A 14,105-nucleotide genomic window follows, 5' to 3' on the forward strand; every position below is an offset into this window, starting at 1 on the left:
GCAGGCCTGGGTTTGACTCCGACCTGCGTTCCTTTGCTGCATGTCATTCCCCCCTCTCTTTCCCCTTTCACGTCTTTAGCTATCCTATATAAATAAAGGCTGAAAATGCCCAAAAAAATAATCTTAAAAAAATGAGTCAAGTTGTTGGTTGCATTTGAAGCAGGAAGTTTTACATCCAATCACAGTAATGATGTTACACATAAATCAGACAATGGCAATTCAGTGATATCCCTGCAGTTGTGGTCTTGAAATCCAGAGTCCCATTCATCCGAGACCGAGACAAGACCGAGTAAAAATGTGGTCGAGACCAGACTGAAACCTTCAAAAAGTGGTCTTGAGACCAAGACCGATCTCGAGTACTGAAACACTGCTATCACCATTACATTACAAGGATAAATGTATGTTATCATAATTCTTAACATATTTTGACACTATCATGCTGCTATAAGAGCCTCATCTTTTTTGTAAAAGCGTTTTGGAACATGGCAGCAGAGATTTTTCCCAATCAGGTCGGCCAATGATGTTGGGCGATGGGGACTGGCTCAGAGTCGTCGTCCCAGTTCATCCCAAAGGTGTTGAATTGAAGTCAGGGCTCTGTGCAGCCAGTCATGGATTTTGCTTTGAACATGGGGGCTTTGTCATGTTTAAACAGGAAGATAATGGATCAATAGTACACAAAATAATGTGAACATGCATTTTAACCATATAGTGTGCACACATCTCAGCAGATCTACAGTAATTATATACGTTCTTATCTGTTTTTGATGTCATATTTTAATATGCATGTGCATACCAAATGCTTTTTGTTAAAATTCTGATTTAAAATGTATACTTCTTGATTATTACATATTGTGAACCTTGTACAACCTGCTTTGGGGGCCATAAGAGAACAGTACCATTTTAAATAAGGAAGGTATTGAAAAAAGTGTTTGACATTGGCCCCTCGAGATTAAGTAATAATGCAGAACCTGACTTAAAGGCCCATATTGTAACTTAATGGTGCATGTTCCCAAACTAAAGTGCAATTAATCAAATTACTACAAATATTAAAACTGGGACTTTTGGGGGCCCTGAGGGGCTGAGAGCACCAAGGCATGATGCCAACAACAAAAAAATAAGAGAGAGAAAAAAAGATTTTTTTTTTTCTATTCTTACAACAGACACAATAGGAAAGGATGTAATGAGACAAAGACACTCATGGCCCATATAAGTCAGGTAAGGGACACATGCCCACACACACACACACACACACACACACACACACACACACACACACACACACACACACACACACACACACACACACACACACACACACACACACACACACACACACACACACACACACATACACATATAGTGGGGTGACATATTGGCCTAACAATGATCAGGGGGGATACAGAGCTGGTGTTGTGATGTCACGCATGCTCAGACGTTATAATTACCCCCCCCTCCCTTGTTCTCTGTCTCTCCGTATCTCTGTCTCTCCGTATCTCTCTCTCTCTCTCTCTCTCTCTCTCTCTCTCTCTCTCTCTCTCTCTCTCTGTGGGTAAGATGAGGAGGAGCATCTGTATCAGTGCCTATAGCGTGATGGACGGGCAGCAGGTCGCCATAAAACACACATTTGCTCCAGCAGAGTGAAGTGAGGTGACCGCAGGTTCTGGCTCTGGCTGAGGCGTGTCGCGGTGCCCTTGAGGAGACTATTGACTGCCGCAGGAGACAGAGGAAGAGAGGGTAGTAGCAAAAGAACAAATGGCCAAGAAGAGTTGGTGGAGCTTTGGAGATGCTCGGTAAATGACTGAGGCTGACCGAGAGTCAAGTTAAACCCGGCGGGATCCGCTGGTTTGCGGGAAAGCAGGTGAGTTAAGGCAATTTTTATTTTAAACTATAGCCTATTTGGCTATAAATAACCCACCCGTTGGTTAATTGAATGGACCACATTATGCAATCACACGAAAATACAGAAGGGCACTAATTGGCTTAATGACTCAGTCGGGGTTCATTGATTAAGCTGTGTGTGTCAATCTGAGGGAGCATGTAGAGTGTGAGCGAGCGCGCGCTTCTCTCCATTCAATAATTCTTCATGGGTCACGGGTCGGGCTGTCATTGTAGGCTACAATATACACAGACTGCATACATACATACACACATGCTGTTTGGTGGACGCTTAAAAACCTCTCACAATGTACCTCTCACATGGGCGGGAATCGAACCATCATCCCTGCTGGTGCGGGCGGGTGTCGGGACTAGTGACATGTTTATGATGTAACATGAATTGGAGCTCTAAACGCGACAACACATGTAGCACAACCCTTTCCTCCCGTGTGCGTGTGTGTGTGTGCGCGCGCGTCAACCCTCTGGCGTCAGGGGCGCACAAGGAACCTTGATAACCTTGAAAATAACACCCCCCTTCACAGACACCCACTCACTTAAACACACACATACACATGGATTTACATAAGAACGTGCAATGACCCTTCAGCAAAGAACACACACACACACACACACACATATGTATTTACCACCAAAATGATACATTATATAACATAACAGTCTTCCTTTGAATAAATAAGCTATATTGCTGTTCAATTATTAACAGTGTAGGAGTACCATTCATTAAGTGATTGGCGCATTAATATGAAAGATGTTATTGCTTTTCAAATAAAATATAGCAGGCTAGAAGATGCATATAAATACACCAGGTTGACAGTGCTCAGTTTACATTTTTTAATGCCAGATTTCCTCCTTTTTCTCTGAAAATCAGAGCTTTACCTGCTGTGGTTCTCACATTGTGCAGGTGTGATGTTGGCTCGTAGCGGCTCACTTTAGGGTTGTGTAAGGTGTGAAACAAGGTTTTGAGAGCAGCAGCAGTGGCAGCACCAGCAGCAGCATTGCAGATGCAGGCTGCATCATCCAGATCAGTAAATACTACTGAATGAAAAGAGAAGAGTCAGACTAGAACATCCTGATCTGCTAATGCTCTTTGTGCTTTTTGTTCAGAGCAGCAGATCATGTTTCATCCAACCTTCGGTGGTAGTAAATTACTTCTCAAACGGCATCGGTGCAAACTCATGACTGTGGTTATTTATTAGTTTATTCAGCAGAGTTTGGAGTTGGGAAATCATGAAACGTTTTATTCAACCCAGATTCACGCTTCATTATTTTAGTGCAGGGCAAAATTTCAAGTTGGGGTGATTTGAGGATGAGTTATTGAATACTATCATTTTCCTCAAAGCCCATTTTTTCAAAGAAATTTATTTATATTCTTTTTTTAAATGAAACACTTCTCAGCACTCACAGCATGACCCTTCTAGTTGTTTGTAACAGGCAATTCAGGCTGACATCTCCGGGGAGAGTAAAGGTCGATTGGCCAGCCACTAATTCACAGCCTTCCCCTGCTCCTACCAAATCAAAAGGACTGCACCACCAACGATGAGAGAAACAGCAGTGAGCTGCCAAAACTGCCGGCTTTTTACTTTGCCTGCTGCTGCAGTTAGACTAGGAAAATATAATAAAACTGAAAAACTGCTTGTAATCTGATATGATGCAACTTTTGCCATGCATGTATGGTAATTGTTAGGGTTGGGTGGTATGAAGAGACGATATATTGAACCGTCCGAGAGAGTCATTGGGGACAATCAATGTGCCGGATTGCTTTGTGGCAACACTGTTTCTTTTTTTTATATGATTTTTGCATCATTGTGATGAAGTACCTTGGATTGTCAGGTGTTAAATTAGCTAGATAAGCCACAGACAGACCCTGTTGTCTAGTTATTTTATCAATAAACTGGTTGATTTTTCAGAAAATGTCCTCTATCATGTACCTCTGCCTATCAATATCGTATAGAAAATGAATTATATCGGGATCAGATATGTTATCCTTGTGGTCCAAATACTACTAGTATTAGTCATGTATTGAAGTATTTCGCTCGGCCCATGTGATTTATAGCCAGCGGCAGCTTGGCTCTGGAAATAGGAATGGCCAAATCTCTTAACAACTATCAGATGGATTGGCACAGACTTTGGTACTGGCAGTCTTGGTTGCCTAACAATGCATCCTAAAGACTTTAATGATGCCCTGACTTTTCCTCTAGTGCCACCAAGAGATTGACATTCGTGGTTTTGAGTGTGTCTCAACAACTCTTAAATGGACTTCCATAAGATTTGGTACACATTGTTAGCATGCTGACATTAGCGTCTAGCAGCATAGCAAGGCTGTAGACCAGTCTTGTTACTAAATTACATATTTTGTGTTGCCACTTATATTGAGTCTGTAGGTGGGCCTTTAATAAGTCAAGTAAATATGTGGTTCACTTACTGTGTTTAAGTAGCCAAATTACTGTTGAGTTATACTTTTCAACTACAGGGACAAAACTTAGCACTTCGCATGAATAAACATGATATCATGGGAACGTATTCCCCACTCCCAAAGAAACCACTGGACTGCTGGACGGAGTGTTTTACAACCTGAAATGCAGCAGTGGGTATGTGCTGTACAGCACCTGCATGGCCATATTACTCTGCTGCAGAGAGCTATTACTACATCTGTTAGAAGTTAGTCATCCGGGAAGCAAGACCTTGAAGGAAAAAGTGAAAGAGATGGAGAAATTAAAGGATGGGGAGGAACATGGTTGAGAAGGAGGTATTAGATGAGACATAGGATGCACATGGGATTCATATACCTGTTTTTTTTTATGTAAAAGCTGACATATCTAATATTTTGACAGACTGAGAACCTGAGAAAAATACTTCTATATTTCTTATTTTGCTGGCTTATATTTTCCCTGTTAATACATTGTGAGGGATGGGAAGAGAAAGAGGCAGAGGGTGAAAGAAATTGTTAGAGACCGAGAGAGATAAAAGGTATGACAAATGAGACAGGAAGCACTTACTGAAGCTTACATAACTATCATTGCAAAATATCTCTATCACCCCTTGAAGGTAATTTAACCAAGAAGTTTAAAAGGCGGAATAATAGAGTTGTTAATCTGGCATTATGGTTCTGTATGATTCTGCTAATATAAACTTTATGTGAACTCTCTTCACAAAGAAGAAAAAACACTTAAACTGGTGATTGCTCAGATGGGCAGTGCTTACGAACATTCTCTGCCAAACACGCAGGGCACATAGGAAGATGTGAGTCACTGCTATTATTATCTCAGGTATTAAAGATATATGAGATATCAAGTGGTATCCCTGAGAGGGACAGTGTGAGGGAGAAAGCAGAGAGAGGATTTGCGTAAAGAGTGTAAAATGTATCTTGTATTTGGCTCTAAAAGTGTCCTTTCTCTTCCGTCGCAGGTGTCTTTCGTCATTAAAGCTTTAAAATGGAGTCCACTCACCTCCTGACTGGCTCTAAGAAGAGAGTAAAGATCCACCCTCACACCGTCACAGCGAAATACACCACGCACACCCCTTACTCCCCTCAACCTGGAGTACACACACACTTTCCCCAACCAGGGGACGAGGGCTACGATGACGCTCCATCTTTTGAGGACTTTGGCTCCTTCCTGGAGGAGACGTCAGACAAGAAACAGCTGACGGAGAGCCGGAGGTGGCCTCTGACTCTGTTTGGCTCCAAAGACAAGGACACGACTAACAAACCTCAGGCTGCTGGGGGAGGAGATGGGAGCGAGGGGGGAGCCAGAGCAGCAAAGGGGTCTGGGAAAGGGGTAGGAGAACAGCTGGCCAGTTTTGGGGAGGCGTCTGTGTCTGCGTCGCGGCTCACCTGGGTGGGGCTGCTCGGTGTGGCGCTGGCTCACGGCTGTTTGATTGTTCTGACCCGCCTGGCCTCTGAACGCTTCAGCCTGGGCCCCCTGTTTCTGCTCTTGGTTCGGTCCATAGTCCAGCTCCTCTCTGTGGCTGTACCACTGCACAGGGGGGAGAACCCTTTTGGACCGGAGGGCTACCGTCTACGTCTGCTCTGTTACGGCATCGCCTACTCTCTCTCCCTGTGCTGCGCCTACTCCTCCTTAAGCTTTGCCTCTCCTGGAAACGCCACAACAACCTGGCGCCTGGCAACCACAGCGCTATCAGCAACCCTGGCCTTCTTGCTCCTGGAAGAAAGGCTGGGATTGGCTGATGGGATCAGCATGGCTGCAGGGCTGTGTGGTTTGGGGCTTGTGTTACTTCCCACAGCAGACGAGAGCAACTCAGATTCACCAACTGACCCGGTTGTGTTCTGGAGGGGTGCGTTCGGCTGGTCTCTTTCGGCTCTTGCAGGGCTGTGGATGGCTCTGGCGCTGGTTGGGTATCGTTCCTTAAAGGAGAGGGTGGGAGTGGGCACAGCTTTGTTCACAGTAAGCTGGACAGGCTGCCTGCTGGCCCCAGCCTCCTTGGCTCTGCTCCAGGAGGGCTGGTCCTTGCCTATGAGTGTCCCAGCCTGGGGCCTGGTGCTGGGCCTGGTTGCCTGCTCTGTAGCAGCCTTTCTGGGGATGACGCACGCTCTAACCCGACTCCACCCGGCTCTGGTCTCTGCCTCTCAGAGCCTGGAGGTACCTGTCGCCATGCTGCTGCATCTGGCAGTGCTGCCGTTGGCTCCCACTGCGCCGGAGGTCGTCGGGAACGTGATGGTCGTACTGAGCGTTGGTTGGCTGGTGGCGATGAAGCTGCTACCCGCTCGTGGGGGAGGCCGGCGCCAAAGGGAGGAGTATGAGGAGATTCTGGACTCACCCATCAAATAGACATCTCTTCTCTCCTCTTCACACCTCCTTGTCTTACCCTCACTCCCTCCTCCACAAGATTGGTTTCAGTGTACATAAGAGACTGCTAAATGTTTACTGGAGCTTTATCTATTTTGTATTGTCCTCTTTGCTTTTGAGAAAGTGCCAATATTGTGTTGTCTGTTATAGTGACTATGTGGTGTGACATTAAAATCTCTCGGATGAATACAATGCATTCCTGAAGCCACTTGCAATCAGTATCTCACCTCCCTTGTGTGTGTGTGTGTGTGTGTGTGTGTGTGTGTGTGTGTGTGTGTGTGTGTGTGTGTGTGTGCATATGCTTATATATTGGGTACATTTCACAAGAGTGTAATGTCAGTCACTTTAAACAGCCAGCTGAGGGTTGGCCAAGAATTGAAGCCATCTATTTTGCTGCTGGCGAGAGAGAGTAAAAAAAAGGAGATACGCGGCAAGAAAGAGGAGCGAGACACACAATTAGAGGAAGATAAATGGGGGTAGAGAGGGAAAGATGATGGGATTGGCGTACAGATAAGAACCAGGAGAGAAAGGAGAGGGGTGGCAGATGACGAAACAGAGATGAAAGAGAAGGAAGCCAGGGCAGAAAGCAAGGCGGATGGTGTCTCGGTATTGTGCCGAGTCTGGCCAGCTGGCTCTTAAAAACACTGTTCTATGTGTGGAGAACAGTCATTATGTCTTATCAATACCTGTCACTCTTTTGTCAGCATCTATCCTCTATTTTCCACATCATTAGCCTCCTGCTTTCCTTTTTTTCCTCTTTGTCCCTTTTTCTCTGTGATAAAAATGAATGAAGCGCCAACATAACACGAGATGACAGAGCTTCCATTCACTCAAATCCACCTACACTGCACAGATGGAGACTTTTAATAAACACAATTGCCCCCACATTGAAGAGAACAGTGTGTGAATGTGTGCATGTGTTTCCGTGCATGCTGGATACCATGATAAAACAGATGTAGTACAAAATGAGATATAACTACTATCGTTATGTTGTTATTTGTGACATCAAAGAAAAAGGCTAGAAAAAAACTTCAGATCTCGCCTGTAATTCTCCATCCAGTTGCAGATTTATAAGGAAAGGGACACACAAACACACACACACACACACACACACACACACACACACAATGGGCACAAGTATGCATTCATGCTTGTAAGCCTTTCATTAGTGAAAATACTCATATGATGTCAGTGGGCTGGCCTAATTAAACTCACATACGGTTCAAATGTTCTTTGTTGCTATGTTTTGCCCAGTTGTGGAAAGCTACAAGATACATTTAGTGAAACACAATCTTTAGGTACTTGCACTTTACTTGAATACTTCATTTTTATGCTACGGCATACTGTACTACATCTTAGAGGAAGATAATGTACTTTTTACTCTACTACATTTATTTGGCAGCGGTTAAGATTTGACATACAAAACCTGGGACCAGTTTATAAAGTATGATGTTTTGTTATAGATTGAACTACCTAAATATATATAAATATTTTCAAATGAGCCCTTTCTTGATCAGCTACATTATTAAAATGCTGCTAACAGGCTAACACATCAGTAATAATTATGAAATAATATATAATAGCATACCACTGACTGGGGTTTTTCTGCTGCATAATAAGTACTTTTGCTTTTGATACATTTTGCTGATAATACTTGTAATGGAGTATTTTTACATTGTGGTATTGCTGCTTTTACTTCTTCCGTCACAGATTTTTCCCTCTTCATTCTCAGTTTTCATTTCACTCTCTTGCTCCCTCTTTCTGCTTTCTCATTTACCCAAGTTCCTCTCTAGCTCTATAAACTCCACAAAACAATACTTCATCAATGAATGAAGACATCTTCTGGGACCATCATACATAAACTGTTAAATACACAGAAACTACTTCCAGTTAACACCATCCATTGTGTGGTTAATAACTGTGAACGCATGCGTGTTTGTCTCTGTGCAGCTGCAGGAGGGATGGGCAGCAGTGTAATAGCTCTGGCAGAGTTTCATAAATCCTAAAGACTCTGAGCATCATAAGTCGTGGCCTCTTAGCATTCAGACACTCTTAAAGCAGCTAATGAGAGGGAGAGACCTGCCCAGAACCGAACACAATCCAAAACCTTGTGGTTGTCGGTATCTGCAGACAACACCACAAACTACACAAACATTGAGGTGGCGCTGGCACGTGAAGGAAGGGATAAAACACATGCACCGAAATGAAAGCGTAGGCATGTGCATAAACATATAAGTGTGGCTCTAAAAATTAGTTGATTACTGTGTGGGAGGAGGGAGGAAACCTTTCCATGAGACTGATTGGGCTGTTTCATTAGTTTTTATTCATTATAGTAAAACCCACAACATTCATGGTACATTTAAATTCATTGTCACCAGACAAAAACAAGCTCACACATTTAAATTTTAAAAAGGGCCCCTTAAAAACAACATTATGAACTGAGTAAGTGTAAAAATCATTATCACTGGATTGTGCCCAGACAATCTTTTATTATTTTTTCCCTTTGGGCAAATTATGTGTCTCCTCTGTCCTTCCTCAGTGTTGCTGCCTGCTCTATCACTCTGCTCAGCTGCAGGTGAACCTTCTGCAGTTCTGTTGCTACGGCAACCAGGGCCCTTTCCATTGTGTCTATGTCCAGCGGTAAAGTCACTTCCTGCTCCTTTAGGCCAGATGTAAATGGATTCATCCCCGAGCCAAATGCTGCCCCTAATCCTCCAGGTCTTGGTGTTGGTTGGTGCCCCATCCTGCCTCTACCTTCCTCCAGCTGCTTCAGCCGGGCGTTCCCCTCATTGCCACTGTGCAGAAGCTGGTGCAAGGTAGCGTTTAACCTCCTCTCCCTCGCTGCTTCCTCCTCCCGGAGCTCCAGCAAGCCTTGTTGCAGCCTGACACTTGCCTGGTCGGCTTGTGCTCTGCACGCTGACTCCAGCCTGGGTAGACACTGCTGGCATGTCCCCTTAACCAGCTTGTCCACCTGGGTCCTGAGAGAGACCATTCCTCCACAGCATTGCTCCAGAGACTCCAGGAGCATGTTCTGCCTCATGTTGGAGTCCTCCAGAGTGATGAAAAGCTTGTCCCAGGGAGAGAAATCTGCAGCCTGGCATGGTGGGGTTGGAGTTCGCCCTGGAGATAACAACCACAGGGATGCATCAGTTATACAGTCGCATAGTCAGTTGAAAAGTTGCTTACATTATAATCAACCAAATATAACCATAATATTTTTTGGTGGCCACAGTTTTTCCCTAGGAGGCCAAGTGTTTGTGAGGTTGTGTGTGTGAATTCATGAACGCGACGCGACGCAGTGGTGGCAGCTATTGCAAATTTACGCTTGTTATGCATAGAGAGAATAGAAGTGGACCAAGAATAGACCCTTGAAAAGTGTTGATGAATTCTCAATCACTAATATAATTATTTGCTTAATGAAATCAGGCATAGCAGCTGAGGACAAATTCTTGGAAATTCTTACAATAGGCCATCTGTTCAAACAAGCAGTGAACAAAAAAGACAAAAGGACAAATAAACAAAACTCACCCTCCTGCTGGTCCTGAGATATCTCGTTGTCATAGTTGTCTGCGTAGTTCCCTTCATACTCAACCTCATTCACACACAAGGATGCACCCACTAAGCCAAGCACACACAGCACACGCCAGATCCTGAACACATGCATGATGAAGCTTTTAAAGATCTCACGAGTATCTATATCAGATGTGTAAGTTTTCCAGTTGCTCCCCCTTCACTATATGTAGGCCTAAAGCTCTTCGCACTGAGCCAACTGTTGCGGGTTCTGACTTATAAACTCAGCACAGCGGAAGGAGGGAAGTTAAGGAGGGTGGGACAGAGGTGGGGGTGCTGTGGAGGTTGGGTGAGTAATGCTTCAGTGAAGGTAACATGTCATAAGTCAAACTGAGTGGGAAATAGGACCATTATGAGAAAAGTGCAACGGGGAGAAAGGAAGAGCCACCACAGTCTAAATGCAAGAACTGTCTTTAAAGGAAGATTTTGTAACATTTGAAAGTAGAAATAGCCATCTCCTGCTACTGAACAGCATTACTTGGTCTGGTATGACCAGTAGCATTTGGTGGCTAATGTTAGCTAAAAGGTAGCACATTTTAGATAGCTATTGCTGTATGATGGACATAACTGGGTCAGTTTGCTGAATTAACGACTCTTCTACACTTCTAAAAGCATTTAGCATTATCCCGTAATTGTCACTTATGGCTGCTGTTCAGCATTAAATCCCTACCAGACAAATGAAAAACCTATTCCAGCTTCACTTAGGTTTGTAATATGTTTGGTTTCTATATCATTAAATCTTTGAGCTTTAAAATCTGTCAAGGTTCAGTTTTATTGTTATTATACAATATGTGATTGCACAATTACTATGCAGTTATGCTACACAAATAGAAATTGTATAAATAAGACAAAGAAATCACACAGAATAAACACTTAAAATGAATACAGCATGGAAGAAAAAGACTTCAGTAGTTTAATTATATTATAGTATAGTACTATAGTAAAGTATACTATACTTGGATAGAACAAATATACAGTTATGTATAATATAGAAACACAGTATGTACAAAAAATAGGAATTTAACTTCTTTAAAATTAGCTTTTTAATAATCAATGGCCAAAATCTAACGATTCCTCCAAATATAGGTCCGTTTTTGTCATCGGAAGAAGCATACCATCGTTGTGAGCTTCATTGTTAAATGTCCTCTACAGTCACAGTTTACAGCTATTTCAATCCACACACCCTCTTTACGTCTGTGTGCCTTTCCGACCTTTTTACTGATGAGTCAGAGTCACTCCCTGCTCAGTGCATCAACACCAAATCACTTAACCAAAATAAATTGCAACACTGCAGTCTGGATTATATTTTAAGCTTGCAATGAGTATGCGTTAACCACTTGAAATTAAATTGTGTTGCTAAGCAACACTGTAAAATTTACTTTCTGGCTGTGATTGTATTTTGTTGCTTGGTTACCTTGTCGATTATACATTCTGTGAGGAAGAATTAGGAATTATTGGTCTCTTAGCAAGGCCACATGACTTTATTGTTATAGACAGAGGGCTCTGATCAACAGGTGTTGGGGTTAAGCAGCAGAATTAGGACATGTCAAGGTTAGAGGAAAAGCCGTGACCTTTCTACTCTCTGCAGACCTCTAGACTGAGCTCACCCTGCAGATGTCAGCATATCTGCAGATTCTAATTGTAGCAGAGGGACTAAATGGGGTGGACGCTGGCAGGTTTATCTCAGGAAAAGAGAAACCTGCAGAGGAAGAGATGGACAGAAAGAGTTAGAGAGAAAAAGTGATTGAAAGGTTGGTGATGAAAGGTACAGAGGGACACCGGAAATGTATATACATTTTCCTTTTCTCATTGCAGCAAAAATACTTCACTGTGGGCATGAGTGTGTGCATTTCCCTAGCCAATTTCCATAAAATGCAATAATTAGGATCCCTTCAGGAAAGCAATAAATTCACATGTCAAACTTGCAGGTGGAAATAAAATTCAGTGGATGCATGTCAGAAACAGTTGGTGTTCTCATCTTGTCCTCATTGGTGCCCATCTCAAGCATTTTTTTCTCTATAGGTCATCTTTCTATTTAGGTCATCATGACTCCAAAAAAGAGGAGCTACATTTATCAGCAGCCACCAGACGCTATTTACCACCCCCACCGGCACACCAGACCTACAGTTTAGCTGTCACACAACTCTCCCAGCTGGCAGTGAAGAGGATGAGTGATGATTGATGAAGGATTGGCAAAAACATGGCAGAGTGAGAAAGATGGAAAGGAAAAAGACAGAGAGACAGACAAGGACAGTATGTCTTCTAATTATTAAGACCAAAGAGAATTACATGAGAACAAATCCTGTCGTCTGGTTTGTCCAGACGGAACCAGATATGCAAGCGAAACTGTGACAGTGGGTGTTGTCAGTAGAACTTCACTGGCTAAAAACAGCTGATGTAAAACAGCAACAGGACTTTTTTGGTGAATAAACCGCATACAGTACTAACACAGCAAAGTCAGCCAACACAGGCTAGTTTAATGAGAACTGGGTGTATCCCTTTTTTATCCCCAATATGTAGAAAGAGGAAGGGAGGAAACCATGGAGATATAATTAAAATACAGTATACTGTAAAGCAATAGAGCTGTTGTAAGACAGACAACTTTTAGTGTCTAATGATGTTAGAAAAGAGTCTATTCATTCATGGTTATGTTATAGCTTAACATTTTACTAAAAACAGTGCAGTGGATGACACAGTTACGAGTCAAAATAATAGATATCTGATCTAAAAAAAACTTTTAAACTCTGGACCATGTCCTGCTAGTTTAGTGATTATCTCTCAGGTAGGACTTAATGTGTCAAAGTCAATGGGCACTGTTCAAACTGGCTTACTGCACTAAAGGGAGTACCTCAGGACTCTGTGCTTGGCCCGCTTTTATTTTCTCTTTACATAAATGATCTAAGTGTTAATACACATGGAATTAATACTCCTCATTATGCAGATTATGTTTTGTATACCTGGGGATCTTCTCGCCCAGATGCGCTTCATAATGTCCGCCTTTACTTTGCACAACTCAAACTTGTGCTGAATGCAGATACATCTAAGATGATGTTTTAAAATGCTAGAAGGAAGTCTATTGACATTGTGAACATTGTTACAGTTCAGGGGAAGACAATAAAAGTTACTTGTTACAAATATCAAGGTATTTGGTTTGAAAAATGTATTTCATTCACCACATTTTTACTGGTTCTTAATTTTAGTGATTTGTTGTATATGAATAGATCAGTGTCTCCACATGTCCAACATTGAAGTGATTTGCGATTTGTGACTAAATCAAAACCATTCACACATCTTAGTTCTTTCTATTCCCATTAGCTGTCCATCTCTCTCCATAAATTGACTGTATTTAGAGTGTTTACCATTTATAAGGCAAATCTGAGCAAATTGCCACCACATTTCTGCAAATTTCACATTGTAATCATTATCTCAGATCACGTCCATCACTAATGTATGGACAGAGATGGGAAAGAAAGCCTTCATATTTACTGCTCCAGCCACTTGAAAGGAATACAATCTGATAGACCTGATATTTCTGGCAGAATGCAAAATCAGTGTAGTGTAAATTACTCCAGTATTAACTGTGGCTGTTCTAGGCCAATTATTAGCTTTATTTCACTATTACTATATGTTTTTGGCATCCATTTATCTGTTGCCTGGTTTTGTATGTTTTGTCTGTATTTTTCTGTGCTGCTGTCAGCCACATCTCCCTCGCATAACTCACTCATGTCAACCAAATCTTCAAAACATAATTTCAGCTTCCTCTTCCTTCCTGTATCACACATTAACAGACCATCACAAGAAGACCAGAAAGAGAGCAGTCTCAGCTGACAGACA

General features: G+C 42.6%; 2 protein-coding genes across 2 annotated transcripts; one reads left to right on the forward strand and one right to left on the reverse strand.

The window, feature by feature from the left end:
* Positions 1 to 1,594: 1,594 nt before the first annotated feature.
* On the forward strand, positions 1,595 to 6,891 carry slc35g2a (solute carrier family 35 member G2a). Its single transcript, XM_078277374.1, has 2 exons — positions 1,595 to 1,858; positions 5,302 to 6,891. Exon 2 carries the CDS (start codon positions 5,328 to 5,330, stop codon positions 6,681 to 6,683), a length of 1,356 nt encoding a protein of 451 aa, XP_078133500.1. The 5' UTR covers positions 1,595 to 1,858; positions 5,302 to 5,327; the 3' UTR covers positions 6,684 to 6,891.
* Positions 6,892 to 9,002: 2,111 nt separating this feature from the next.
* On the reverse strand, positions 9,003 to 10,471 carry LOC144535082 (pentraxin-related protein PTX3-like). The gene is made up of 2 exons (XM_078277353.1): positions 10,230 to 10,471; positions 9,003 to 9,821 (listed from the first exon to the last, which is right to left on the reverse strand). Exons 1-2 carry the CDS (start codon positions 10,363 to 10,365, stop codon positions 9,214 to 9,216), a joined length of 744 nt encoding a protein of 247 aa, XP_078133479.1. The 5' UTR covers positions 10,366 to 10,471; the 3' UTR covers positions 9,003 to 9,213.
* Positions 10,472 to 14,105: the final 3,634 nt, after the last annotated feature.

Source organism: Sander vitreus, chromosome 20 (genome assembly GCF_031162955.1).
Source record: "Sander vitreus isolate 19-12246 chromosome 20, sanVit1, whole genome shotgun sequence".
Taxonomy (NCBI): Eukaryota; Metazoa; Chordata; class Actinopteri; order Perciformes; family Percidae; genus Sander; species Sander vitreus.

Coding starts and splice junctions, on each gene's coding strand:
- slc35g2a (XM_078277374.1), top strand. CDS start 5,328: ATGGAGTCCACTCACCTCCTGACTGGCTCTAAGAAGAGAGTAAAGATC.
- LOC144535082 (XM_078277353.1), bottom strand. CDS start 10,365: ATGCATGTGTTCAGGATCTGGCGTGTGCTGTGTGTGCTTGGCTTAGTG. Junction 9,822..10,229: donor ATCTCAGGACCAGCAGGAGG/GTGAGTTTTGTT, acceptor TGTTATCTCCAG/GGCGAACTCCAACCCCACCA.